A 24,054-nucleotide genomic window follows, 5' to 3' on the forward strand; every position below is an offset into this window, starting at 1 on the left:
GGAGTGAGAGGAGGGAAAGAGGTTGGGAGGGAGGGAATGAGGGAGGAAGAAAGGAAGAAGGGAAAGAAAGAAGGGGAGGGAGAGACGGGAAGGAGGGAGGAAGGGAGAAAGACAGCGGGGAGGAAAAGAAGAAGGGAAGGAAGGAGAGAGGAAGGAAGAAAAGGAGGAGGGGGAAGGAGGGAAGGAAAAAAGGAGGATGGAGGGAGAAGGAAGGAAAGGGAAGGAGAAGGAAGGAAAGAAAGGAGGGAGGGAGGAGGTACGGAAGAAAGGAGGGAGGAAAGAGCGAGAGGAGGAAGAAATGAAGGAAGGAAGGAGAGAAGGGAGAAAGAAGACAGGAGGGAGGGAGGAAGAAAGAAAGAAAGGTAGGAGGAAGGAAAAAGGGGAGGAAGAAATGAGGGCAGGAGGGAGGGAGGGGAGGAGGAAGAGAGGAGGAGAGGGACAAGAGAAAGAAGGAAGAGAGGAGGAGGAGTGTGTTTTGGCTGTATACTGCTGTGTGCCACAGCTTCTATGTATGTGAGAAAGACTGGGATGTATCAGACATGTAACTGTATGATCATTGTGTCCTTGTTTGTGAGTGCTAGTTGTGATGTTGTGTAACAGCGCGATCACGTGACGGTTGCGTGACTGTTTGTGGGGGAGGGGAAATCCTTCTTAACTCCGAGGGAGGGGGAGAGAAATGAGGACTGGAGAGAAAAAAGAGAGGGAAGAAAAGTGACAAGGGATGAGGACATTGTTCTGAATGTGTAGCCGCCAGTGTGCTTAGATCCCACGGTAAAACGCATGCCAGCTGTCTTTGTCCGGGTGTCTGGGCTGCAGAGCCCGCGACCGGGAGGCCAGGTGTAAGGTCAGTGTCCAAGGTCCCAGGGGCTCTGGGTTCTGGCTCTGACAGTCAATCCCTGCGTTCCCTCGGGCCGGCTGACCCCTCAGGACCTCAGTTTCTTTGGCATTTTCGAGCTGCTTCTCCTCCCACTCACTCTCCCTCTCTGTTCTTTGGTCCATCAGCAGAGGGTCCTGTAGGGGAGGGGCCCAGCGGGGACCATCGCGGGGCGGGGCCCCGACCGCCCAATCCTGTGCACGGGGTGGGGCCCAGTGTTCGGGGGGGCGGGGCTTCCCTTCAAAGTTGAAGACTCGTCCTTGGAGTCCGAGCTGGGCAGCTAAAAGCGAGCTTCGGGCTGATGATGCCGATCGCAGATCCAGGCCCGCAGGATGGCTCCTGGAGCGAGCTCGTCCCTTCCCTCTTGGGCCTTAGCGCCGTCTTCTACCTGGGCTACTACTGGGCATATGTGCCCCAGGTGGGTGCGCTGTCGGGGACTCTGGGCTGCTTGGGCTGGGAGCCTGGTCATGGATATCATCGAGTAACGTACAGCTTGGTTGTGGAGTACGTTTCAGAAGTGTTTGGGGTCCCTTGCCTTATTTCTTCTCCAGGGATTCTGAGTGATTCTAAAGCCAGCTATGACTAGCGTTTCCCCATCTGTCACACAGGGACTGTAATTGGTGGGACCTTTGTCCCATTTGCCTTGGAATCTCCTGAATCTCCTAAGAAAGAGTTTGCAGGTTACCTATCATTTTGGCCATAGCTTTGGGCTAAGCACCCGGCTCTCAAGCACCCTTTGCTTGTAGACAGGGGGATGGTGGGAAGGCAACTCAGGTCTCTGTGCAATAGCTTTAGCCATTCAGGTATATGTCAGGGCAAAAGGAGTAACCCTGAGGTCCTAGTAATCTGCAAAACTGCCATCACTCTATATTTTTCTCTTCTGAACAAGTCAGTCTGAGGCTCAGTGTCTGCATGTGTAAGACGGGGATAATAATATCTGTAGTATTTACCTCACAGGGTTATCGTGAAGATAAATGAAATAACGTATGTAAAATGCTTAGCAATAAATATCTTATTGGTGTAATGCAACTCCATAGGATACATACTTGAGTTGTTACTTTTCTGAGTTGCTTTTCTCTTCCCATATTGGCTGGGCAAATTGCTCATTAGTTCCACTGGGTGAAAGGCCTTCAGAAGCCTGGTTAACTTGATAAACTCCAAAACTGCTAACTATTAGGGCCACCTCACCCAGCTTAGAAGTGGAATAAGGGAACCCCACCTTGTTTGAATGCTCCAAGAGCTGCCACACCCAGCTCAGAAGCTGACTGGGTTAACTGTGCCAGGCTCTTGAGCTCTTTCAATCCCCCCTGACTAGACCCTCTGATCATCTAAATTAGTGGGAAAATCTAGTCAGGAGGCTGATGATTTTATAAACCAACATTTTAATTTGGCTTAGAAAAACCAATAAAATGTGTTATTTTCAATACATTTAATCCAAATTCAAAGCTGTACTTCCTTCTCAATTTTCATTAAACTTCTTTGTTCCAAGGAGCTAGGTCTACCAGGATACTTTTATCAATCCCACAGTACAACACCCCACTCCCACCAGCAAAATAAAAAACAAGCCTAATTTCACCCCTGTCCTTTACGAGGTTGTTCTAAGCTCCTTCTTTTGAAGCAAGTTCTATTTATTCTGATCCCAAACATTGGCAAGAATGGTTCCTCTCTAAACCTTTTTTTCTCTGTTTATAACCAAGTGTATAGAGATTCCTGACACATTTTATGGGTCTTGAAACACCAAATCTTCAAATTGTGGTTAATATGAAGGAAAATTTCCGATCTATGTTAGTAAACTAGTGTCAGGCTGTATGGTGTCATAGAAAGATCCCTGGACTCAGAATCAGGCAAGATCTGAGTCTGAACGCCAACTCAAACACATAAGCAAGTCAGTCTGAGACTCAGTGTCCTCGTGTCTAAGATGGGGATAATGATACCTGTAGCATTTACCTCACAGGGTTATCATGAAGAGCAATGAAATAATGATTGTAATGCTTAGTAATAAATAAATCTTACTGATATTATACATCATAGGATATACACTTGAGGAGTTGTTGCTTTTCTGAGTAGCAGTGATGGACTTGTACTAGTCCAAGCATACTCTCACCTCCTTGTGATCCACAGCATACAATATGGCCATGGAACACTTAACTAGGGTGAAGCTTATAGTCTATATAGGAATCAACCATTACATTATTAGCACTCTAGGATAATCAATCAACAAGCATTAATGAAGCACCTATTATGTGCCAGGCCATTGTGCCTCCTTGCAAACAAATATGAAAGTTTCAGATAGCTTCAAGCTTCTTAAGGAGCATAGCAGATCTCAATGGCCATTAAATCAGTATGATCTCCCTACCCTCTAACGCTGCCTTTCTGATTACTGCAGTGGTCTGAGAATTATTTGTGTTGTACGATTTCCTAAGTCCTGCACCAGGGTTGGGATGGATGTTTCTGAGCCTGAAGCATTTGGGCTTTCTTCTCCATACACATGCTTTCTGATTGGCTCAGACCTCAGCCTTCACTTGCTGCTATGGGGAATATATGGGGTAGCATGTATGAAGAATTGAGAACTATGTTTTTAGTCACCTTGGTTGTCACCTTCATATTATTCCTAGTGCACCTCTCATGACCAGGCTGACAGCTATGGGACAAACGGCTAGGATGACTCCCTGAGGACAACCCAACCCTAAAGGAATTCTACCAACACCTACTGTTTATCCTTATGTGACCTGTTCATGACCATTTTTGAAATTCTGCTTACCCTAGATTAGTTCATCAAGAGGCTTCAGCTCCCTTTGACAGGCAGTGGGCACGCCTAGTGCTTAGACTTAGAGTTAGGAAGACTAGGGTTCAAATCCCACCTCAGACACTTTCTGCGTCATGGGGAAAAATCATAATCTCTCTCAGCTTTGGTTTCGATTGTAAGGAGCTAAGAATTGTATCCATGTCACAGAATTGCTATAAGGATCAAATGGACAAAATGTAAATGGTGCTCTACAGACTTTAAATGCTATACAAATGTCAGCCACTATTGTCTTCTATCCACCTAAAACCCACAATGCTTTTAACTGCTCTAGGCCACATAAAATCAGTCTGTAACTTGAATAGAGCTGACCATCTGGGTTCCCATCATGTGTGCGGGTTCATTTCCCAGAACCAGGCCAAGCTGGGGGCTCAATGGTGCTGGAGAGGTGGAAGAACATCTCCTTGTAAACTTTTCTGTGAGCAAGTGTTCCACAACTGGTTTGTATGTTATCCACAAACTCTGTAATTAGCTTAGAGGTAAGCATGTGTCTGTCTCTGTTCCCTGAAATCCTGTACCAGATTGGTAGCCAGCTGCTGGGATGCTGGAGCTGATAATCATCACTTGGATGTCTGTTCTAGTCCAATGGAATACAGTGCTGGGTTATCCCTGATCTGAGCAGCCATTGGCATTATGTTGGGGTCACCCTTGGGGTATATGCATTCCAGGGAAGATGGAAGAATCCATTTTTTGGTTGGGCTTGCTCCATCACTCTGCAAGTGATTTGGGCTCCTACCAATTTTTCAAACTGGGAGTGTATGGGAGCTATCATTAAACCAGAGAAGATCCCCTCACCCCTACAGGTTCAGCCTGGTCAAGACCACATTTACGGATCAAGGCTCAGAGCATACTAGCCCCTGGGGATGGATAAGGAGCAATTCATCTGGTTAGTCCTCCACTACAGTCTGGTGCTACACCATCCTCATTGTGGGAAAGCAGTGGTGGGCTGAGACAAGAGGTGAGAATGAGATAAGACTGTGTTCTGTGGTTACAGAAGCCTCGGCTGGTGGCTGGGCCCCAATTCCGGGCCTTCCTGAAGCAGCACTGCCCTATTATTATGGAAACATTCTACCCTACGCCATGGTGTTTCGAAGGGAGGCTTCAAACTGTCCTCCGAGTCTTTGTGCAGTCCCGGCCCCCTGTCTCCTACTGGAGGTGAGAAGATCTGAGAGGTTAGAGAAAGGCTAAAAAAGAGGGAGCCCTGTTTAGCTATCTGACCCCATCCCATCCTCTCTGGGCTATGCACCCTGGGTAGAACTCAAGCACAAAAGGTGCCATTACAGTACAAATACCAAGAGTTGGCCTTTAGGCTTGCCTTCTTGCCACAATTCTATTTTCTCATTCATTCTGTGATTATGGACAAATCCTCTCTTTGGGAACTGGATGGGTCTCATAGTTCAGTGGTGTCCAAAGAGAGACCCTTGCGACAACATATTGACTTAGAAAACTACAAGTTAATATCGTTCTATGTTGTATTTTTATTTATTTTGTTAAACATTTCCCAATTACATTTTAAATATGGTTCCTGCCACACTTGGGAGTTTTGCTGGCATAGCCAACCAGAAAATCTGACACCTGTCTAGTTATTATATCTTCCCCTACCCTCTAAATAAACAACACTAAGATTGGTCATTTTTATTAACTCAGCCTTGGGATTCTGAGGTAGGGAAGGAAAATTATGTCACATGGGTTTAGAGCTCGGGTGTTAACAGAATTCTTGGAACAAAGGTCTAGAAATCCCTAGATATACTTCTGTATACACCCTTCCACAGTGAGGTGCTCCAGACACCTGATGGCGGACAGCTGCTGCTAGATTGGGCCGAAGAACCTGAGAATAGCCAATACCCTGACCCTGTCAACCGGCCCACTGTGTTACTGCTCCCGGGCATCACAGGCAGCAGCCAGGAGACCTACATCCTTCACCTAGTATACCAGGCCACTCTAGATGGCTACAGGTAAGAATGGTAACTGAGGGTGGCTGGCAGGTGTCTGAGTAGTCCAGGATGGAGAAACAGATGCAGGGAGGAGTTTACAAAAGGAAGGGCAGCCTCCCCTGAAAACAGATACTGGGAGAAACCTGCTACTGGGAGGCAGAGAGAATTCTGTGGATTCTAGGCTTGGGTCCCTCATGACTGGAATCTCTCTGCAAGATACCCCAAAAGCCATAAAGGCCTTCTAGGGCAGGTCTGGCTGAGATGTTCCTGTCTGTGCTATATATAGGACTGTCGTGTTTAATAACCGGGGCTGCCGTGGGGAAGAACTGCTGGTGAGTTCCATCCCCTCTTCTAGCATTAAGCTCTCACCCCTCTGACCCCATCGTCCTCAGCAGTCTTGAAGCCTTTGGCCTTGTCCCCCTACAGACTTTGCACCTATCTGCATCACTCCCTTCTTCCACCCTGCCCCACTGAGCTACCTCATCTCCTGGGGCCCTGTGCCCTTCTGTCTATTCCTATCTCCATGTGACACTATTTGTCCTCAGACCCACAGGGCCTTTTGCGCTGGTAACACAGAGGACCTGGAGATAGTTGTGAATCACATAAAGCACCAGTATCCACAATCCCCACTGCTGGCTGTAGGAATCTCACTAGGAGGGTAAGAGTCAACTAGGTTATTAGAGCTGACCTAAGCAATGAGACACTGCAGTCCTTCCTTAGCAGAAATCTCTGTCCCTTCTTTCACTCATACCTCCAACAGGCCTCTGGCCCTGCTTCCTTACAGACCATGATCATCCTATGTTGGCCCAACTCTCAGCTAATTGTTCCTCTCCCTTTCCCTAAGTGACTGCTTCACTGCTGATTACCTTATCTATCTCCTTATTTAGTGATTACCATCTCCTAATGACACCAGAGTCTAAACCTCCCCTTTCCTCCCTCCCTTTATAGTTTTGATCCCAATGTCTTGCAGGGTCCTGGTGCTGAACCACCTTGCACAGACAGGTAACGCAGCAGGGCTGGTGGCAGCACTGACCCTGTCTGCATGTTGGGACTCCTTTGAAACCACCCGCTCTCTGGAGACGCCACTCAATGCACTGCTCTTCAACCAGCACCTCACAGCTGCACTCTGCCGATTTGTGGGACGGTAGGGCAGTGGCAGGGTGGGGAAAAGGGAGGAAGTTTCAGTTGAGTACAACGGTGCCTTTTGCTACTGCAAAAATAAAAGCAGGCCAGGGTGGTAGCCAGTGTGGGAAAGGATTAATTGGTCAGGCTGGAATTGGGGAAAAATTACAGAAACTAGAGCTGCGACTGCTCCCCTGACACACACACTCTACTACAGGCATAGGAAGGTGATCGAGGAGAAACTGGATGTGGACCATGTGCTTAAGGTAGAGAACTAAGCCCTCACCTTTGCCCCAATCCCTTGGCAACCGTCTCCACTTCTTGTCACCGCTAAGCTCGATTCTGTCCCTGTCAGGCCCGTACCATCCGCCAGTTTGATGAGCGCTACACCACACTGGCCTTTGGCTATAAAGACTGTGACACCTACTACCATTCAGCAAGCCCTGGAGCCAAGGTGGATGCAATTTGTGTCCCTGTGCTCTGTCTCAATGCAGCAGATGACCCATTTTCCCCACCTCAAGGTGAGTCTCTTTATCTTCAGCATTGAGAGAGGTAGCATGGTATAGGGGAGAGTGCTGGAGAGTCAGAATAACCTGGATTAAAACCGGCCTCAGACACTTCCTTACAGTAGGACCCTGGAAAGCCACGACCTCTCTAAAGCTCGTTCATCTGTAAAATGGGAGTTAACGATAGCACCTATGTCTCACAGGATCGTTGTGAGGCTCAAACAAGGTTGGCAAAGTGATCTGCAGACTTTACAGTGGGATGTGTTAGCTATTACTCTTCAAATCCCAGGGAAAACTGGCCCTAGGGCCTGGCTTAGGGGGCTGGGGTAAAGAGCCTCCTTTGGCTCCTGACTAAGCTCTCCCTTCCCTCTCTCCTCCTCCCTCCGCCCCCAGCTTTCCCACTACAGGCTGCTACACACTTGCCACATGTTGCACTGCTGATTACATCCCGGGGTGGCCACATCGGCTTCCTGGAGGGGCTGATCCCATGGCAGTACTGTTACATGAGCCGCCTCTTTCACCAGTATGCTGCCGCTGTCTTCCAGCATGCAGGGGAACTGCAGGCCCTCAGCGAAACCCCACCTTCCAAGGAAGGCCAAGGGCTGACCGACTCCTAGGAGAAGAGCCATAGATCTCAGCTCAGCTTCCCCTCATTTATTAAATCTTAACTTTTACTTGTTTTGACTCAGTGAGGTCCCTTCTCCTCCCCTTATGGTTAGGGATGACCGAAACTTACTGCAGCCATAGCCAGGCTGGCTAGCTGTAGGCCAGGTGTGTCTGTCTTCTGCTCTGGACACTAGGAATGCTTTCTCCCCCTTCCTACCATTTTCTGTAAACTTCCATATCTCTTGTTTGTATTATTTGATTTGGCTAGGCTTCATTCACATAGGCAGAGAGATGCTAGTTAATGGCCAGTGCCACTGGAAACCAACCAGATGGGTTGGGATGAGAACTTGGAGCTTCTGATAAAACCCGAGATCTTTACTGGCTTCAGAGTTGCCCTAGTATGAAGGTGATGACATCCCCCACATAGTAACTAGGAAGACTGACAGAACTCAGGGGGGCTGGGTGTGCTGACCAAGGGCATCTTTTCCAAAAGAAGACTGTTGACCCCTTCTCCACCCTTTTCCTCCTCCTAGTGTGGTCTGATGATTAACCCACACTCGAGGTCCTGGAGACAGACCTTGCTGTTTCCTTCCCCTGCTGCCTCCCAAACTCCTGCTTGTTTCATTTTAAGCCTTAAGCTTCCCCTTTTGTGAATGAAAATTCAACATAATAAAAAAACCTATTGTTGAGGCATTACTGGTCTTCTAATTTTTTTTTGTGAACCTCCAAGTCCCATAAACAGCTGTTAAGGACTGGAACACCGACTTAATCTCAGTTGCAAATGAACAAGAGCTGCATGGAAGAGGAGGGATGAGATGTGTTCACTTCATCACCAAGCAGCAAGAGGGAGATGAGCTCCTCAAACAAAGTGGGGGTAGAACAGCCACCAAGGCTCCAGACATCTTCACATTGTTGAGGGGAAAGGCTGGCAGGGGCTGTGCAGCATCCAGACTCTAGGTGAGGTGGGGACAGCTGTCACACTTTCAGTCCTCTCCGGAACAGTTTCAGCTCTGCTGTTAGAAGGAGCAGTGAGTGGTACCTCAGAAATTGCTTAGATGAAATGAGAAGAACCTGTGCCGAGAGCCCAGGGCTCGGCAACACTCAGCCTTTTGGTGGGGAGGGGGCCACTATCATATTCCTTGTCTTCATGGGGCAGCTTCAGCTCTGGTCTCTGTGGAAATAGTGGTGCCCTAGGCCTTGACTGGCTCTGGTCTTTTCAATGTCCAGGGTCCTGATCCCCCAGGAAACAAGGAAGGCTAGAGAAAGCCCGGGAAGGCACTCTGAAGCAGCAGGATGGCCAAAATGATGAGCCCAGCACACAGCAGCAGCAACAACCACACAGGGACACTCCCTAGGAGAAAGTCCAGAGAATAGGCACAGAGCACTCAAACAAAGTACAGCTCAGTCAGTCTAGCTGGGGCAAACAGCACAAGCTGAGAAAATGATGGTGCTTCCAAAAAATGACACTTTACTTTCCCATTCCTTCCCTCTCCACTTCTGCTTCCAGTTCTTCCCATCACTATCTCCCCCAAACTCACGCCGAATGGGCAACAGATGCAGCTGGCATCGACTGTCCACGGCAACAGAGAACAATGCTGCTTCATGAGACCCCAGGAGCTCTCGGCCACGCCCCTGCTCTGGCATGAAGGCCACATCTGTCACTACGATGCCGTGAGCCTCCCGAAGATAGTAGAGGCGCTGGAGAGGGGAAGATGGAAGCTCAATCAGGAAGGTCACAAATATAGCTTTGTCCCTTCCCACGGGCAAACATATGCTGGACCAACATACAGGACTGTTCTCTCCCACAGATGAGACAGATGGGTACAAACACCCACTCCCACTTCCATTCCTTGAGACCTCCCTCCTGACATTCATGCTATCCCATTTGCAATACCACCCTACCCACTTACCTGGAGGGAAAAAGAGATGTAGATGGCAACAGAGCCAGTGACGGTACCCAGGCCTAAGAAGGTGCCTGATTCACTGCAAAAGCATAACTTTCATCAATCCCATGGCATCTGCTGAGATTTTCACCCCCACCCCCAATCCTCTCTTGATTCAGGACCCCACTCCCAGATGTTAATTTCAATGTCTACCCACCCTATTACCAGTTCATACCTGACACTGAGGCAGGAAATGACCTCGTTACCACAAGGCTGGGTCCGAAGGGGCAGGAAATTATGGCCATCCCAGGCTGTGAGGTAGCAGGATGGTGGCCGGCGCAGGCGCTTGTAGGGAATCTGCACTGTGAAGAGCCGCAGCCCAGCAGGCTGGTCTGGCACCCACCCAAACCTGGGGGCCAGGGGTGGTGCTATTCAGATCCCCACAGAGTTCCTCCTACCCTCTTCTATTCTTAATGAATTTAGAAGTGCTATTTTCAGGGACCAATGGTAATTCCCAACCCAACTCTCCCCATCTGTGTTTTTGGGGGGCTTATAGGTGGAACTAATCCCTATTCCACTCCTATTGGGTCTTCCCCTCCCTTTATGCAGAATTTTCCTCCATTTACCCTCCCTATTAAGCCCTCACACCTGCAAGCTTGATAGCGGTAAGGTGTGTCAGGTAAAGGAGGCAAGTTTTCATCCCAGCGCAATTCTGTCACCAGCTGGTCCCTCTGCCACACACAGGCCTTAAAATCCCAGCCTGCTGTCACCATCTGATGAAGAAACAGAAAGAAGGGCACAGAAGGGTCATTAATGAGACACACTTATTGCACAAGTTGAACTTCTAATCTTTTTCACTGTTTCCAATATCTTCACCTTGTCACCAGGGCCCAAAGTCAGGTCTTCAATTTCCCCGTCATGAGCTCTGAACTCCAGAACCTTTTCAAGGCTAGGCACCTGCAGCCAAAATCACAAATATATAACCTTGGACCACTGACAGTGGCCAACTCACTCTAATTTCAGTACCCACTAAGCTGGCTTTCTCTTCCTACTCAGTGCTTGACTCTCATAGACTATCTCAGGATTAAACCATCAAATTCACCCAAGATCCATTCCAAATTCTCTTACAACTTAGGCCTTACCCCCATCCCACACTTGTCTATCCCCAGAAAGCCGAACCTGCCAAACTCGAACAAAGCCATCAGTGCCCCCAGTGGCAAGCAAGGTATTATCATGATTGAAGCACACAGTCTTCTGCAATGGGTCAGAGCCAAAGTCTGTCTGCACAGACTCCAAGTTCTCCACGTTCAGCTCCACCCCCTCTCGATGAGTTGCTGCCCCATTTTCTTGTGTTTCAGTCGTGGCTCCCGTCCCCTTCCTTTGCCTTGGGCCCTGCTCCTGGGGACCTGCAATCACAAACTGTGGTTCTAGATTTCTCAACAGTTCCACTTGGCTCTTCTCTGCAACTTTCACAATACATCATGGGAGGAAGGTGGTGGTGTAGCTTTGTAGTGATTATCTGTTTCTCCTTAGAGGATCCAGGAATATAAGTTGGTGGGGTATGAGAAAAGTTGAAAGAGAGATTCACTACTCTCTTGGGAGCAGTTTGAGATGAGGCTTCTCACCTGCACTGTCCTGCTTGTCACTGCTCTCCTCCTGCTGTTGAGGTCCGAACTGAAGGAGCTGACAAGTAGCATCCTGCCCTGCAGCAAGAATATTCCCTGCCAGGGCAAGGTTCATGGTGGCCCTAGTCTCTGTGTCATGGGAATGCAGCAAAGAGGCACTCAGAGCTCCGCCAATCTGTTCCAGTTGCAAAAAGTGCTGTGGAAATAGAACAAAGTGAGGTCTGCTAAGCCCATGCCCAGGGCAGCCTCAGGGGGAAAGGCGTTTTAAATCTCCTAGGACTCATCAGGATTCATTTTCAAGGAGTCCCTGGAAACTCCACTTCCTGGCAAACCTCTCTGAGGTAGGCTATCTCCTTCAACTGACTACGGGGTAAAGGCTGGAAATCCCCAGAAGCTCCAATCTCTTAAAACATCAGAAGGGAAACTTTAACCAGGCCTTGTACATTTCCCTTACACGTGTGAAGGAAGTGGAGAAGCTTTAGTCTTGCCTGCAAAGACCCATTACAGTGAAAAACCACAGCAGGGATTGGAGACATTCTGCTTTGAACCCAGCTAAAGTACCAATCCGGGCAGGGACACCTCAGTGGCACAGGGGTGAAGACAGACAATGGGGGTGGGGGTGGGAAGTGACAGATTTGAGCAACACAGGGTGAGGAGTCTATCAGTCTTGGGGTCTCTGGTGGAATGTTACACTAGGCACTACTGGGGGGGGGCACCAGGGGCCTCTAAAACACGAGGGGCACAAAGGTCACCGGGAAGTGGGTGGGAGGAGAGGAGCTCCAGGGTGACACGAAGGAGGAAGCCTATGACAGCGGGGAGAGGGCATGGTGGTCCCGGCTAGGGGAGTTGGGCGGGTCGACCCCAGGGTCCCCTTCTCGCCGGGCCGGGGGCTCACCACTCCATTCTTGATGCCAGTTTTGGCGGCGCCGCCCCCGCCCGCGGTGATGAGGAGGCCGGTGCTGGGTTCGACCCGCAGCGCGTACAGCGGGAATGGCGCCCGGTACAGCTCCGGCGCCCGGCGCCGTCCCATCGTCCAGCCTGCACGGCTCACAGCACTGTCATGCCCGGTGCTCACTCGCTCGCTCAGCCCACCCTAGCCGTCCCCGCGAGAACTCGGCTCCAGGCCCGGCTCCGACCCTAGCCCAAGAGCAGCTTCCACTTCCCACCGCCTGAATCCAGGCTACAAACGACCGCACTGCGCAAGCGCCCCCATCCCACAGCCTTTCAGGCGCAGGCGCAGGGTGACAGTACACGTCAGCACAGTTCGACCACGTAGGTCACGTGAGTAAGGGCACCGAGGTCTGAGGCGCCTCTATACGCCCGCGAAGTCCGGACATCTCTGTGCAAGATACCGGAAGTCTTCTTTAAAACCACCCCGGGAAGAGTAACTATGTGCATAGTTCCGGTACAGATTCGGGGCAGAGGCCACGGGATTGGGAGCCCGAATACTCGCGAGAAGACTCAGTAGCGTGCCTCGCTGAGATTGAATGAACCACTCTCACCCCAGAAGGCGGAAGTGGGGCAGAAGAAGTGTGACTTCTGCTTCAGTTCTTAATTGTCTCTATCTTTAGCTAACATTTACATATCCCTAAAGTTTGCCGAGCGCTTACACGCCGTAATCTCATTTGTCCCTCATAACAAGCCTCAGGCAGAGGTCTCTTAATATCATCCTCGTTTTACGGACTGAGTGATCTGAGTAAGGTCCCGCAGGGAGTGTGAGCCCAGCACAGGAATCCTTGTCTTCAGAAGTGAGGAGGATCTAGAGGAGTCGTCCTCATTTACACCCCAACCTCGGGAACATTTATTGAGCAGCGGCCCCAAGAAGCTACAGCGTGGGTCGGGGGAAGCTGCGGCACAACATGCCCCAACCCCAAACCATCATGGCAGAGGGGCTAAGCCAGGCTCAGGGTAACCAACAGGCGTGTTGGGGGAGGGGAGTGTCTCCCCCAAGCATATGAAGACTTTCCCCAGTGGAATGGGCAGATGAGAATAATTTGTTCCAATGGCCATGAAGGTGGCTGAAGCGGGTGCTGTGGGGTGGTCAAGACGCCAGCCGCTGCATCTGGGCCATCCACCGTAGTCTTGACTTTTGTGCTGCCAATGGACTTCATGACTCCGGAAGAGAGAGTGAGGCTGGTGACTCGGGGCAGCTCTGCCTCACTTAAATCCATTTCACCTTTTCAAATGTCAAGATGACCTGTGATGTCATTGGTCCTCTTTGAAAATGAAAGACAGACAACAACGCATCTGTGGTGCGATGGCTCTAGCATAGCTAGGCCTGGTAACCCCACTACTTAAAGGCTGAGAATCTGGAGAGCGAGAAACCCTGTTGCCAGTGTTTCCATAGCTATCTGTTTTGTTTTATTTTATGCCATTTTGATGAGGGTTTGGGGTGAGAGGTGCTTGACACCCCAAAGTACCCCAAAGTACCGACACACTGGGTCCTACCCGAAAGAATTCGAGTCAAGCTTTCTCAGCCAAGGGAAAAGACAAAGTTTATTAAGAGTTAGCCAAACAGGCCTGCCCCAAGACATCCCACCCCTTGCGACGCCTGTAACAAAGAGGGCCAGACCAATCTGAGCTAGATTGGATCTGACCACCTTCATGGAGGCAAGATGGAGATTATATACACAAAGGTTGTGGGAGGGATTGAGGGGTGGTCTGGGGTGACCAGAGGAGGGGTCTAGGGAGGAACTTAAGGAGGAGTCTAAGGAGGAGCTTGAAGGGACTGGGATGAGGTCAGACTCCAGGGTGGGGGAAATAGCTGAAGGCTATATGGAAATGACAGACCATAAAGGGCTGGGGTAACAGAGCTAGGGTATAGATATTTTGGTCAGGATTAAGGATGGGAAACAGGATTAAGGGGGGGAAACAGCTGGACAATAGAGGACTGGGCAAGGTAGGCATTTGGGCTTAATGGTTATAGCCTCAGGCCAAGGCCAGGTCAAGTGGGAAGATTCAAGGAGAGTTCAAGGGTTCAAGGGGTTCCCAGAGACTGTGCCCCCATCAATTTGTTACTTGATATTTTCTTTTTTTTTTTTTTGAAGGGAGAAAGCAAAGTAATTGGGGTTAAGTGACTGGCCCAAGGTCACACAGCTAGTAGGTGTGTCAAGTGTCTGAGGTCGGATTGGAACTCAGGGCCTCCTGACTCCAGGGCTGGTGCTCTACTCACTGCGCCACCTAGCTGCCCTTACTTGATATTTTCCTCCTCCAACTGGTAGAGGGACTTTTTATTCTAAGTAAACATTTTTTTTTGTACTCTGGGATTATGCGATAAATCCTGACTGGCCTGAAAAAAGTGGGGAGGACGGTGGGAAATAAAGTTTAGTGTAGGGTTGCTATAGCATTATTATTCTTTCAGCTCAAAGCTGGCTAGATTCTTGGGATAGTCATACTCATACGCACATATGTATAATGTTTTGAGGTTTACAAAGTTCTTTCTCCACAGCAACTCTGGGAAGTAAGTAGTACAAGTTTTATTAAATGGGGGAGGTGATACATTCCACTGTATCCTTGGTTAAAGCACAAGTTGAGTTTGGTTGGTGCTGAATTCCAAAAGCCGCATTTCGGGAAAAATACTAATCAGCTATTGAGCATCCAAAGAAAGGTGACCAAATAGACCTCAGAATCCTGCCACAAGAGGAGAAATTGAAGGACTTAAGGATGTTTAGCCTAGAGAAGACTTAATGTGGACATGATAGCTATTTTCAAGTATTTAAAGGGCTGTCATTGGGAAATGATTAAATTTGTTAAGTTGCCAAGAGGCAGATTTAGGTTGGATATCTGAAAAAAAAACTTCAAACAGTTGTTAAGCTGTTTTCAGTCATCTTCAAACCTTCATGACCCCCCTCCCTTTTTTTTTTTTTTTTTTTTTTTTTGCTTTTCTTGGCGAAGATACTGGAGTAGTTTGCTATTTCCTTTTCCAGCTCATTTTACAAATGAGGAAACTGAAGCAAACAGGGTCACACCTGACTCAGGCCCTGCACTCTATCCACCTTACCACCTCCTAACACTTAGAATTATCCTAACAATTAGAGCTATCTAAATGTGGCCTCCTTGATAAAGGGACCTCTCTCACTAGAGCTCTTCAAGCAGAGCCTTTATGGTCGCTTGTCAAGGATACTGGAGAGGGGATTTGGGTACAAATTGCATTAGATGGTCTTTTAAGTCCCTGCCAATTCTGAGAGTCTATGATTCTGTTATCCCCATGGTGCAGATGAGGAAATTGGTGCGCAGACAGGTTAAGGGTCGTGTTCAGGATTAACCAGCTGGTAAATATCACAGATGATGTTGGAGGATCATAGATTTAAAACTAGAAAAGACCTCATAGGACCTATGACATAGGTCATCTAATCCAGTCTTTTCATTTTATAGATGATGAAACCAAGCTCCAGAGAAGTTAAATTGCTCAAGGTTGTACAGGTAGGAAGGGGCAGAACTGACCTTTGAACACAATGCAACCTGGATTTCTGTACCACTGTTAGAACCCCAGTTTCTCCTGACTGACTTGCAAGTCTAATTACTTTCTATTATATCGTGTATAACCCAGTGTCCTTTGGAAAGGACCATAAACTTCAGGATAGAATTACTTTTACCAAGAATACTCACATTTATAGAGCTCTTTGAGGTTTACAAAGCACTTTCCTCATAACAACTCTTAAGAGGTAGATAGGGGGAATTAAGGCCGAGGTTTATATAATTGCCCAGTCACACAGCTAATGATCGTGGGAGATATAAACTTAGGTCTTCTGACACCAAGTTCAGCACTCCTTCCACTTTATCATACTACCTACCTTACCTAATTCTCATAGTGTCATTGAAAGACTACCCTGTATTTCCTTGCTTCAGCTCCTCATCTGTATTTGGGACTTGTACTTTTGATTGCAGAAAATAAGATGCCAGGAATTGGGAGAGATTGGGCATTCTGCTTCATGAGGTATGTGGAGAGGGAAGGGCTTATACCCACACTGCTCATAATGATACATTCATACATACACACATTGTTCTGTAGCATCCTCTTTATTGTGGACTACAGAATGAGGGCCAAGTACTGGTGGTGTCAGGGAGACTCTATAGCACTCTTTGGCCATTTTTAGCCTGGGGACAGCAGACTCCATAAAGGACTCCCAGGATTCGGGGATGGAGAGTAGACATGGACCCCACCCAGCCATCCCTTCAGGGTGTCCCTTGGGCTCCCAGTACTTTGGGGCCTTGGCCGGAATAGAGGGGATGGGGCCTGGGCTGTTCCTGGGCAGATGCGCCCAGGTACTTGCTTGGAGATGAAATGTGGGTGGGGGCCTCTGGGCATATGGGCGCATGGGCTGGAGGGAAAGGGCTGGGTTTTGGGAAAGCAGGACCAGGGTCTGGGGCCTGCAGATGTGGAGGCCCTGGGCAGGGGATGCAAGGTGGGAATTGAGGCTCTGGGGCTGGGAAGCTTTCTTCCTTGGGGCCCTGGGCCTTGACCAGGTACTCCAGGTCCTCGACCCCTTTCTTGGGCAGTAGTTCCAAGGCTTGGACCTGATCCCGTTGCAGGCGCAGGCTGAAGCCGATGCCGACGCGGAGCGGCCCAGACCCCAGTGCCAGCCCTTGCCTGGAGGGCAGCAGTTGTGGGAAGGCAAGGAGCTGGGGTCCAGGCCAATGGCTGGGAGCTGGGCAGGAGGGCCCTCTTGGTTTGCGGCACACCAAACATATAGGATACTCCACGGCTGGAGCGGGTCCAGCACGACCCTGCCACAGGCGCTGCAGCAGCAGTAGTCGCAGATCCCTGGCAATGCGGCGGCGACCAAGAAGTGCCACCAGGTCCTGGGCCAGAGCTGCAGGGCCCCCCTGCTCCCCAAGCCCAGTCCCGCATGGCACGCATCCCCCCCCAACTTTGGGGGCTGTTGCACTACTATGAAGTTGCCGAAGCCTTTCTCTTCTCCTTTGGCAGTCCTGGAGGCCACCAGAAGAGGAGGATAGACTTCCTTGTAATGAAGGAGTACAGTCAGGGGGCTGTGAAGGAATATAAGGAGAGGGCAGTGCTTGGGGTAGGCTGTGTTTGGGGGGAACCTGGCAATATGTATGGGGATAGGTTTTAGGGTGAAGTGGAGGTTGGGCAGCTGAGCTGGGCCAGAGGGTGGGGCCCAAGAGGAGCTCAATACCAGGCTGAGACTGTGGGGACAGAGAGATCTGTAGTACTACTTGGTTGTTGTGCCTGGGCACCATCTCCTTGGTTTCAGGAGGAGGGGGGTGCAAAGAAACCAAGGGTGATGGGATCACAGTGGAATAAGACCGGTGTGGCTGACTGCTGACTTGCCGGTGCAATTGATGGCCTGCAATGTTTTGCTCCCGGTGATTGCAGGCCTCAGGACTAAGTAGTGTTGGAGTCACAGGGCTCTGTAGTGATGGGGTCTCAGGGCTCTGTAGTGGTGCAGGGAGGGAGGGTTGGACATGGAGCAAAATGGGAGCTGGTGATGGAAGCAGGTGCCAGGCTAGAGAGAGAGGGACTGCTCCTAACGTGTAGCACCAGGGTTCCTGGGGGGGCATGGGCTGTGCCCCCCCCAGTAGGCCAAGCTTAGGTTGGTGTTTTATCTCTCTCTTTAACTTTGGCCTTTGATAAGGGTGTACAGGATCTTGAGATTCAGAGCTGTCACTTAGGATATGAGGGGTAGCAGGGATTTTCTGAATAGAGTACCGCCGACGATAAGGACAATTCATCCGTTGGGACCTGCCAAAAAGACACAGACAGTGCCCAGAGATCTTCAGATCTGCACCTGCCTCCTCTTTATAGGACAAGGTTGTTCTCCTGACTCTCCCAGTTTCATTTGTGATTTCCTCGAGTTTTCTTTCCCTCCCTCCTACAGCCCTACCCGTATATGTCTGAGTACTAGCCACTGCTCACCAAGACGTCCCCAAATCCACGAGTTTGGGCCTCCTAGCTACCTTTGGGATTACAGGAGCTGTAAGGACAGACAAAGACCTTGTTCAGAAACTTTGTGATATGGATTGATAAGGTAGGAGTGCTTGGGTAGAAGTGCTGGGAGCAAGAAAGCAGGGAGGGATTGTTTGAGAGCTGGGGTATGATGGAACCAAAACTATGGAATGGGGAGTGACCTAGTACTGACGATCCTTACCTGGATGGGGGCTCCTTGAGCTCTGATTCACAATATTCTTCAGTAGTGAGGGAATCTAAGCCAGAGGAGAACTCAGTTAATAGCTGTAGACCACCTCTCCTCAGCCCATGTCCCCCTAGATCAAGTGTAGTTTAACCCACATTCAAGACCCCTGAGTTCAAGCCCTCTACCTTCTGCCAGTTCTTTATTTTCCTTATCCCCAGTTGTCATCTCTCCAAACCCCAACTGCTTTCCTGTTCCTAACTCTCCTGACTGACCGCCCTCACCCAGCTAAGATGGCTCAGTAGCCCAAGCAGGACAAGCAGCAGCAGCAGCAGGGGGCCCAGCAGGAATGAGACATCTAGGAAAGGGAGACTTTCTCCAAGGGGCGGCAATGCCGCCCCCATCAGGAGCTGTCAGCCCCCCCGCTGCCGGGTGGGCTGCTCTAACCTGGAACTCCACACCCACATCACAGTGGGCCCGTGCTGATGTCACAGAGGTGCCTCCTAAGGTCTCCAAGAGATCTCTCTTAATAGACAAATAACCCAGGCCGGGCTAGCCCTTTACAAATCCTTTAAGTAGGAGAAACCCCTGTGTTAATGCTGCATTGCTTTCAGCATCCCTCTTCACACACATTCAGTGCCCTCAGGCTGATGATCCCCTCACCCCAAAGTAGACCTGATCCAGCACCATCCTTTCAGCTCTTGTCCTACCCCTTTACCTGCCTTGTAGACTGAGTTGATCAGGAAATGCCATATATAGAGTACCCCGATTTTAGTAAGACTGTCGACAAAGTCTTCTTTAATATCCAAAGACAAGATGGAGAAAAAATCTTGGACACAAGCTTTGAAGCTAAGCAGTTAACAGGTGTTATACCAGAAGCGAGTGAGACGAGCCACAGAGTATAAGTTTTGAATGGAGAAGTTTATTAGCCGGCGGTCATTCGGGGAAAATTCCCAAATCAAATGACCACGTATGAAGCGAGAGGGTAGTTTATACAGACAATACAGGGTTCAGTGCTTAATTATCTCTTGAAGTTTACATGTTACTTTGCAGACTCAGCAAGCCTGTGTTATTTCACTTTTTATGACCATGATACGTTAGAGGAACCTCCTGAATAGATTGTAAATACAACATATCAGATAGCTGACAAAGTGTCTATTGGAATTTACAACCCAGGATCTCTGTCTCCAACTTTTGCCATAACTCTTGAAGCTCAAGATATGGTAAAAGTCATATAATTCAAGATAATGTCTAGGGTCAAGGCTTCCATCCTTAATGGCCATGGACAGACCGAGAGATGTTCCAGCTCAGTCTGTTGACATAAGATAGAGACATCTCTGAACCCACTCTGCCAGAGGAAGGTCGTTAGGCATTAGACCTTTTACCTGGCAATTAGCTCACATTCCTTAGAAGAGTCTTAGGGGCCCAGGCCCCTTGCCGAATGGCAGGAACTCAGTCTGTTTTTTTATATGCACACTGGAGTTTGCAATTAGGGGCTGGGGGCAGGGTTTTTAGCAATAGCTGGCTACTCAGGTATCACACAGGTAGCCTTTTTTTTTCCGTATCATAGACCCTTTCAGCCATTTAGTGAAGCCTATAGATCCCTCAGAATAATGCTTTTAAATGCAAAAGATAAAATACATAGCATTTCAGAGGAAACCAATTATGCTGAAATCTAGTTATCAAAATATTATTTTAGAAACAAATTCACAGACCCAAGTTAAGAACCCCTGAAAGACTATTAATCCTCACAATTGGGGCCACCAGGGAGGCCTTTTTTGATGGCTTGAGTTTGCCTGTAGTCCTGTCCTGTTCAGCATCAATCAGTGGGATGAAGGAATAGATCTAAACTAACAATCTTTTGAGGATTAAGTACCTCCTGTGTGTGGCACAGGGGCTACAAAGACAAGTTGAACAGTAGCCACTAAGTAAGCATTTATGAAATCCCCACCATGTCTGGCACTTTGTCAGGCATTGAAGATACAAATTCAGGGCAGCTAGGTGGAATGTTAGGCTTAGAGTCAGGAAGACTCATCTTCCTGAGTTCAAATCCATCCTTAGACACTAGCCATATGACCCTGGACAAGTCGCTTAACCCTGTTTGCCTCAGTTTCCTCATTTGTAAAATAAGCTGGAGAAGGAAATGGCAAACCACTCTAATATCTTTGCCAAGAAAACCCCAAATGGGTTTGGAAAGAGTTGGACACAACTGAAAACAACTGAACTAAAGCTTTGAAAGAAGCTGAGGGACCAAGATAGCTTCCCCAAGGAGAGGTAGACCACCCAGCTCCCACAAACTTTCACCAGCAAAAACATGACGTTCACTTCAGACTGAATAATGATAAAGGAATCAATTAAGAAAGTTTAGTGACTTCTGTCCCACAACTATACCCCCCAAAAAGCCAGAAGCCCATGGACAATAAGAAAGAGGACTTCCAGTGAAGTCAGTGCCAATGTAGGCCAACCCAGCCTCCCACCATGACTAGTAACCAGCAAAGAACTAGAGATAAGTGTAGCCTATGAGGCTCTGTATCTAGAGGCAAGAGCAGAGAAAAATCTCCAGGGAGGTCAGGAAGACTTGGAAACCTGGGGGGAGTAGCAGTGACCAGAACAGCCAGGTGCCTGGAGGCTCTGAGATCCCTGGCATTGAGCCCAAAGATGTCATAGAGGCATTTTTCAAGATCCAGTGCTCTGAACCTTAAAGATTCAGGACAGCCTAACTCCAGGAGATGGTCAGCACAGGAAGCCCACAGACCCAGGATGAAGTCAAACAGGGCCATCAGTCACTCCATCCAAAAGCTGGAACCTAGTCCTGGAACAAAGCCCCACTTTCAGGAACTAAAAATCTCAAGAGATGAGTAAATTAAACACCAACTAGTATTAAAAAATTACTGTAGATCTAGAGATTCCCAAAGAGGAGATAGCAACTACTCAAAAGGGATTTACCCCAAAGAATCCATGAATACCTAGAAGAAATAAGATATAAAAAAGAAAATAAAAGCTCTGAAAGAAAGTATTAGGAGACTTACTAGCATAGAAGATAAAGTGTTAAACCTCACCTGAGTATTAAAGTCCCTGAAACTAGAATATACCAGACAAATCAATTGTTCCATGAGATAGCAAGATATATTAGAACAAAATCAAAAGATTGAAAAAGTAGAACATATAAGATGTTTAGCTACCAAAAAACCCCAACTGGCCTGGAAAATAGGTCAAAGAAATAATATAAAAATTGTTGGACTCCCTGAAAACCATGACCAAAAAGAAAAAAAGCGTAGATCCTATATTTTAAGAAATCATAAGTGAAAAACTGCCCAAATCTAGTAGAACCAGCGAGTAAAATGAAGATAGAAATAGTCCACTGATCATCTCCTAGGGGAAAAAAACCCATATAAATTAAAGTCTCAGAGATGTCAGGGCTTCCACATCAAGGAAACACTACTCTTAGCATTTAGAAAGAAGCAGTTCAAGTAGAAAGGCACCACAGTTGAGCTCACACATCTTGGCAGCTTCTACTAAAAACCAGAGAAAATATTGTAACATTGGAATACCCAAAAGCAAAAAAAAAAAAAAATAGGCTTACAACCAATAACAATTTACAACTTGCAACCTGCAAACCCAAGTATAAACCTCCTGGGGGGGAGGGGGGGAAGAAACAGACCGTTAATGGAATAAAGAACTTTCAGGCATTTCTGATTAAAAAGAAGGAAAAAAAAGACCAGAGCTGAATATGAACTTTGAAATAGAAACACAAGAGTCCAAAGATATCTAGAAAGGTGAATTTATTTGAGCAACTTGAAGTTGTATGATAATATGTAGGCCTTATGTTCTCATAAGAGTAAAAACAAGTGTTCCATAAGAATCTTAATGTCTTCAAAGGGTAGATAGGGAGTTAACAAGGACCTGGGTGGGGGGCGTTGATCGGTTCTGAGGTTTTTAAGAGAGGAAAGAAAAGGGAGGGTAAAAGAAAAACATTATTGTAGAAAAGAAGAGGAGGAAACTTGCTATGTCTTATGCAACAGTGTTTACTCTGGCCTTTCTGGATGGGAAGATGTGTTATATTCCCCTCCCCTTCTCCACTAACATTAAGTAGTTTAGGGGTGGGAGGGTTCTCTCACCTCTATCATTCTCTCAAATTACCACTGATTGTGTTTCCTCAGTTTTAGGGGGTCCCCAGCACTCAAGTTCCATTTAACCACTTAACAGTCAGACTAACTTTTACAGAGGAATGTTTACTTCAAAGGTATAGCAAGAACATACACGTATTCCTCTAACACCTTGGGGGAATAGTTCTTCCTAAACACCTCAGTCTCTGGGAAGGGAGAAGGATTAGGTTCATAGTTCAACAAAGTTTCTATATAGCGTAGTACAGGGATGGGGAACCTGTGGCTTCCGAGAGCACACATGGCCTTCTAAGTCCTTGGGTGCAGCCCTTTGACTGAGTTCAAGTTTTACAGAACAAATCCTTTTATTAAGGCCCTAGAGGGCCACATGTGGCCTCCAGGACACAGGTTCCCCACCCCTGGCAAAGTACAATCAAGTTCAAGTCCAGATCTCTGGGCTTGTGCCCCAGGACCCTGACTCCTCAGGGCTTCCCTGCTGAGTTGGCAGCAACATCCAGCCAGGGAGATCCTGGCTCTAAAGTCGCTGTGGCTTGAGCTTCAAATCCAAGGATTCCACTCTCTTCCTAGAACTGAAAAGAACAAATGAAACAGATTTAAACCCCAAGCCTGTTTCTTGGGGCCACAGGGCATAAGAGAAAAGGGAAGATTCCGCCCCCCCCCCCCCCCCAGCCCAGTACATGGTTCCTATGCTGGGAGTGAATGAGAATTTCACCCTACCAGAAAGACAGACTCTGTCCCAGACTGGTAGTTTTAAAGTCTCAGGAAATTCCTGCTATGTAGATAATAGAAAAAGGGTGCACCCATTGATGTGATAGGAGAACACAGAATGTCTTCTCCCATAAGTAGGTCCTTGGGGTTTCCCACATCATGCCTCTGTCTTAGGTGATCCGAAGCCTGACACATTCATTATTAGGGTGCATGAGAAAAGTATATACACGGAAAAAGCGGTGGGAGAAACCAGAATCAGATGAACTTCCTTTTTATCTGAAATGGACCAAGGAAGGTTGAATGAGCACACAGACACAAACAGTTTAGTACAGAAATACATCAACTGCAACGAACAGGTTTAGGAGAAGGGAGTTGAAGGAAGATAATACTGGAGTCAGGGAAGCAAATACAACCTTCCTGATCCTGAAGAGGATTAAAAGTGTTGGGGGGGGAGGAGCAAAAAGCTAGAATCTAAGGGTATGCTCACTAATTGGGGAATGGCTGAACAAATTGTGATATATGAATGTAATAGAATATACTTTCTTTTTATATAATACATTTTTATGGTTATCTTTTCTTTTTTACAACACCCAAATTTTTCTCAGTATACTTTTCCCTCCCACCACCAGAAAGTCATCCCATATAACAAAAAAGAGAAGAGGGAAAAAAAAGGCAAAACTGAACAATATATTGAAAAAACCATTTTCTCCCATTTTCCTTCTCTTTCTTTCCCCCTCCCAGAGAGACAACATATTATAGCATACTCATTTTTTCT

At 47.9% G+C, this 24,054-nt stretch overlaps 3 protein-coding genes across 6 annotated transcripts; 1 reads left to right on the plus strand and 2 right to left on the minus strand.

Annotated features, from left to right (window-relative positions):
- The first annotated feature begins 1,136 nt into the window (after window positions 1–1,136).
- On the plus strand, window positions 1,137–8,538 carry ABHD1 (abhydrolase domain containing 1). 3 transcript variants are annotated; one of them, XM_036748883.1, is made up of 10 exons: window positions 1,137–1,292; window positions 4,029–4,563; window positions 4,672–4,832; window positions 5,450–5,632; window positions 5,898–5,943; window positions 6,157–6,269; window positions 6,582–6,755; window positions 6,951–6,999; window positions 7,089–7,254; window positions 7,633–8,538. In XM_036748883.1, the coding sequence occupies exons 3-10, from the start codon at window positions 4,735–4,737 to the stop codon at window positions 7,854–7,856; spliced, it is 1,053 nt and encodes a 350-aa protein (XP_036604778.1). In that variant the 5' UTR covers window positions 1,137–1,292; window positions 4,029–4,563; window positions 4,672–4,734; the 3' UTR covers window positions 7,857–8,538. The 3 variants fall into 3 exon arrangements, with proteins under 3 accessions (XP_036604778.1, XP_036604777.1, XP_036604779.1); XM_036748882.1 differs by lacking the exon at window positions 4,029–4,563 and having other exon boundaries at window positions 1,140–1,292; XM_036748884.1 differs by lacking the exon at window positions 1,137–1,292 and having other exon boundaries at window positions 2,864–4,563.
- PREB (prolactin regulatory element binding) lies at window positions 2,240–12,592 on the minus strand. The gene is made up of 9 exons (XM_036748881.1): window positions 12,249–12,592; window positions 11,354–11,549; window positions 10,908–11,134; window positions 10,605–10,685; window positions 10,377–10,501; window positions 9,964–10,137; window positions 9,756–9,828; window positions 9,384–9,543; window positions 2,240–9,196 (listed from the first exon to the last, which is right to left on the minus strand). The coding sequence occupies exons 1-9, from the start codon at window positions 12,381–12,383 to the stop codon at window positions 9,102–9,104; spliced, it is 1,266 nt and encodes a 421-aa protein (XP_036604776.1). The 5' UTR covers window positions 12,384–12,592; the 3' UTR covers window positions 2,240–9,101.
- Window positions 12,593–16,354: 3,762 nt separating this feature from the next.
- On the minus strand, window positions 16,355–18,917 carry PRR30 (proline rich 30). 2 transcript variants are annotated; one of them, XM_036748632.1, is made up of 4 exons: window positions 18,636–18,917; window positions 18,466–18,520; window positions 18,234–18,291; window positions 16,355–18,059 (listed from the first exon to the last, which is right to left on the minus strand). In XM_036748632.1, the coding sequence occupies exon 4, from the start codon at window positions 18,047–18,049 to the stop codon at window positions 16,529–16,531; it is 1,521 nt and encodes a 506-aa protein (XP_036604527.1). In that variant the 5' UTR covers window positions 18,050–18,059; window positions 18,234–18,291; window positions 18,466–18,520; window positions 18,636–18,917; the 3' UTR covers window positions 16,355–16,528. The 2 variants fall into 2 exon arrangements, with proteins under 2 accessions (XP_036604527.1, XP_036604526.1); XM_036748631.1 differs by having other exon boundaries at window positions 18,732–18,910.
- Between the last annotated feature and the right edge of the window lie 5,137 nt (window positions 18,918–24,054).

This window comes from Trichosurus vulpecula, chromosome 3 (genome assembly GCF_011100635.1).
Source record: "Trichosurus vulpecula isolate mTriVul1 chromosome 3, mTriVul1.pri, whole genome shotgun sequence".
NCBI lineage: Eukaryota > Metazoa > Chordata > Mammalia > Diprotodontia > Phalangeridae > Trichosurus > Trichosurus vulpecula.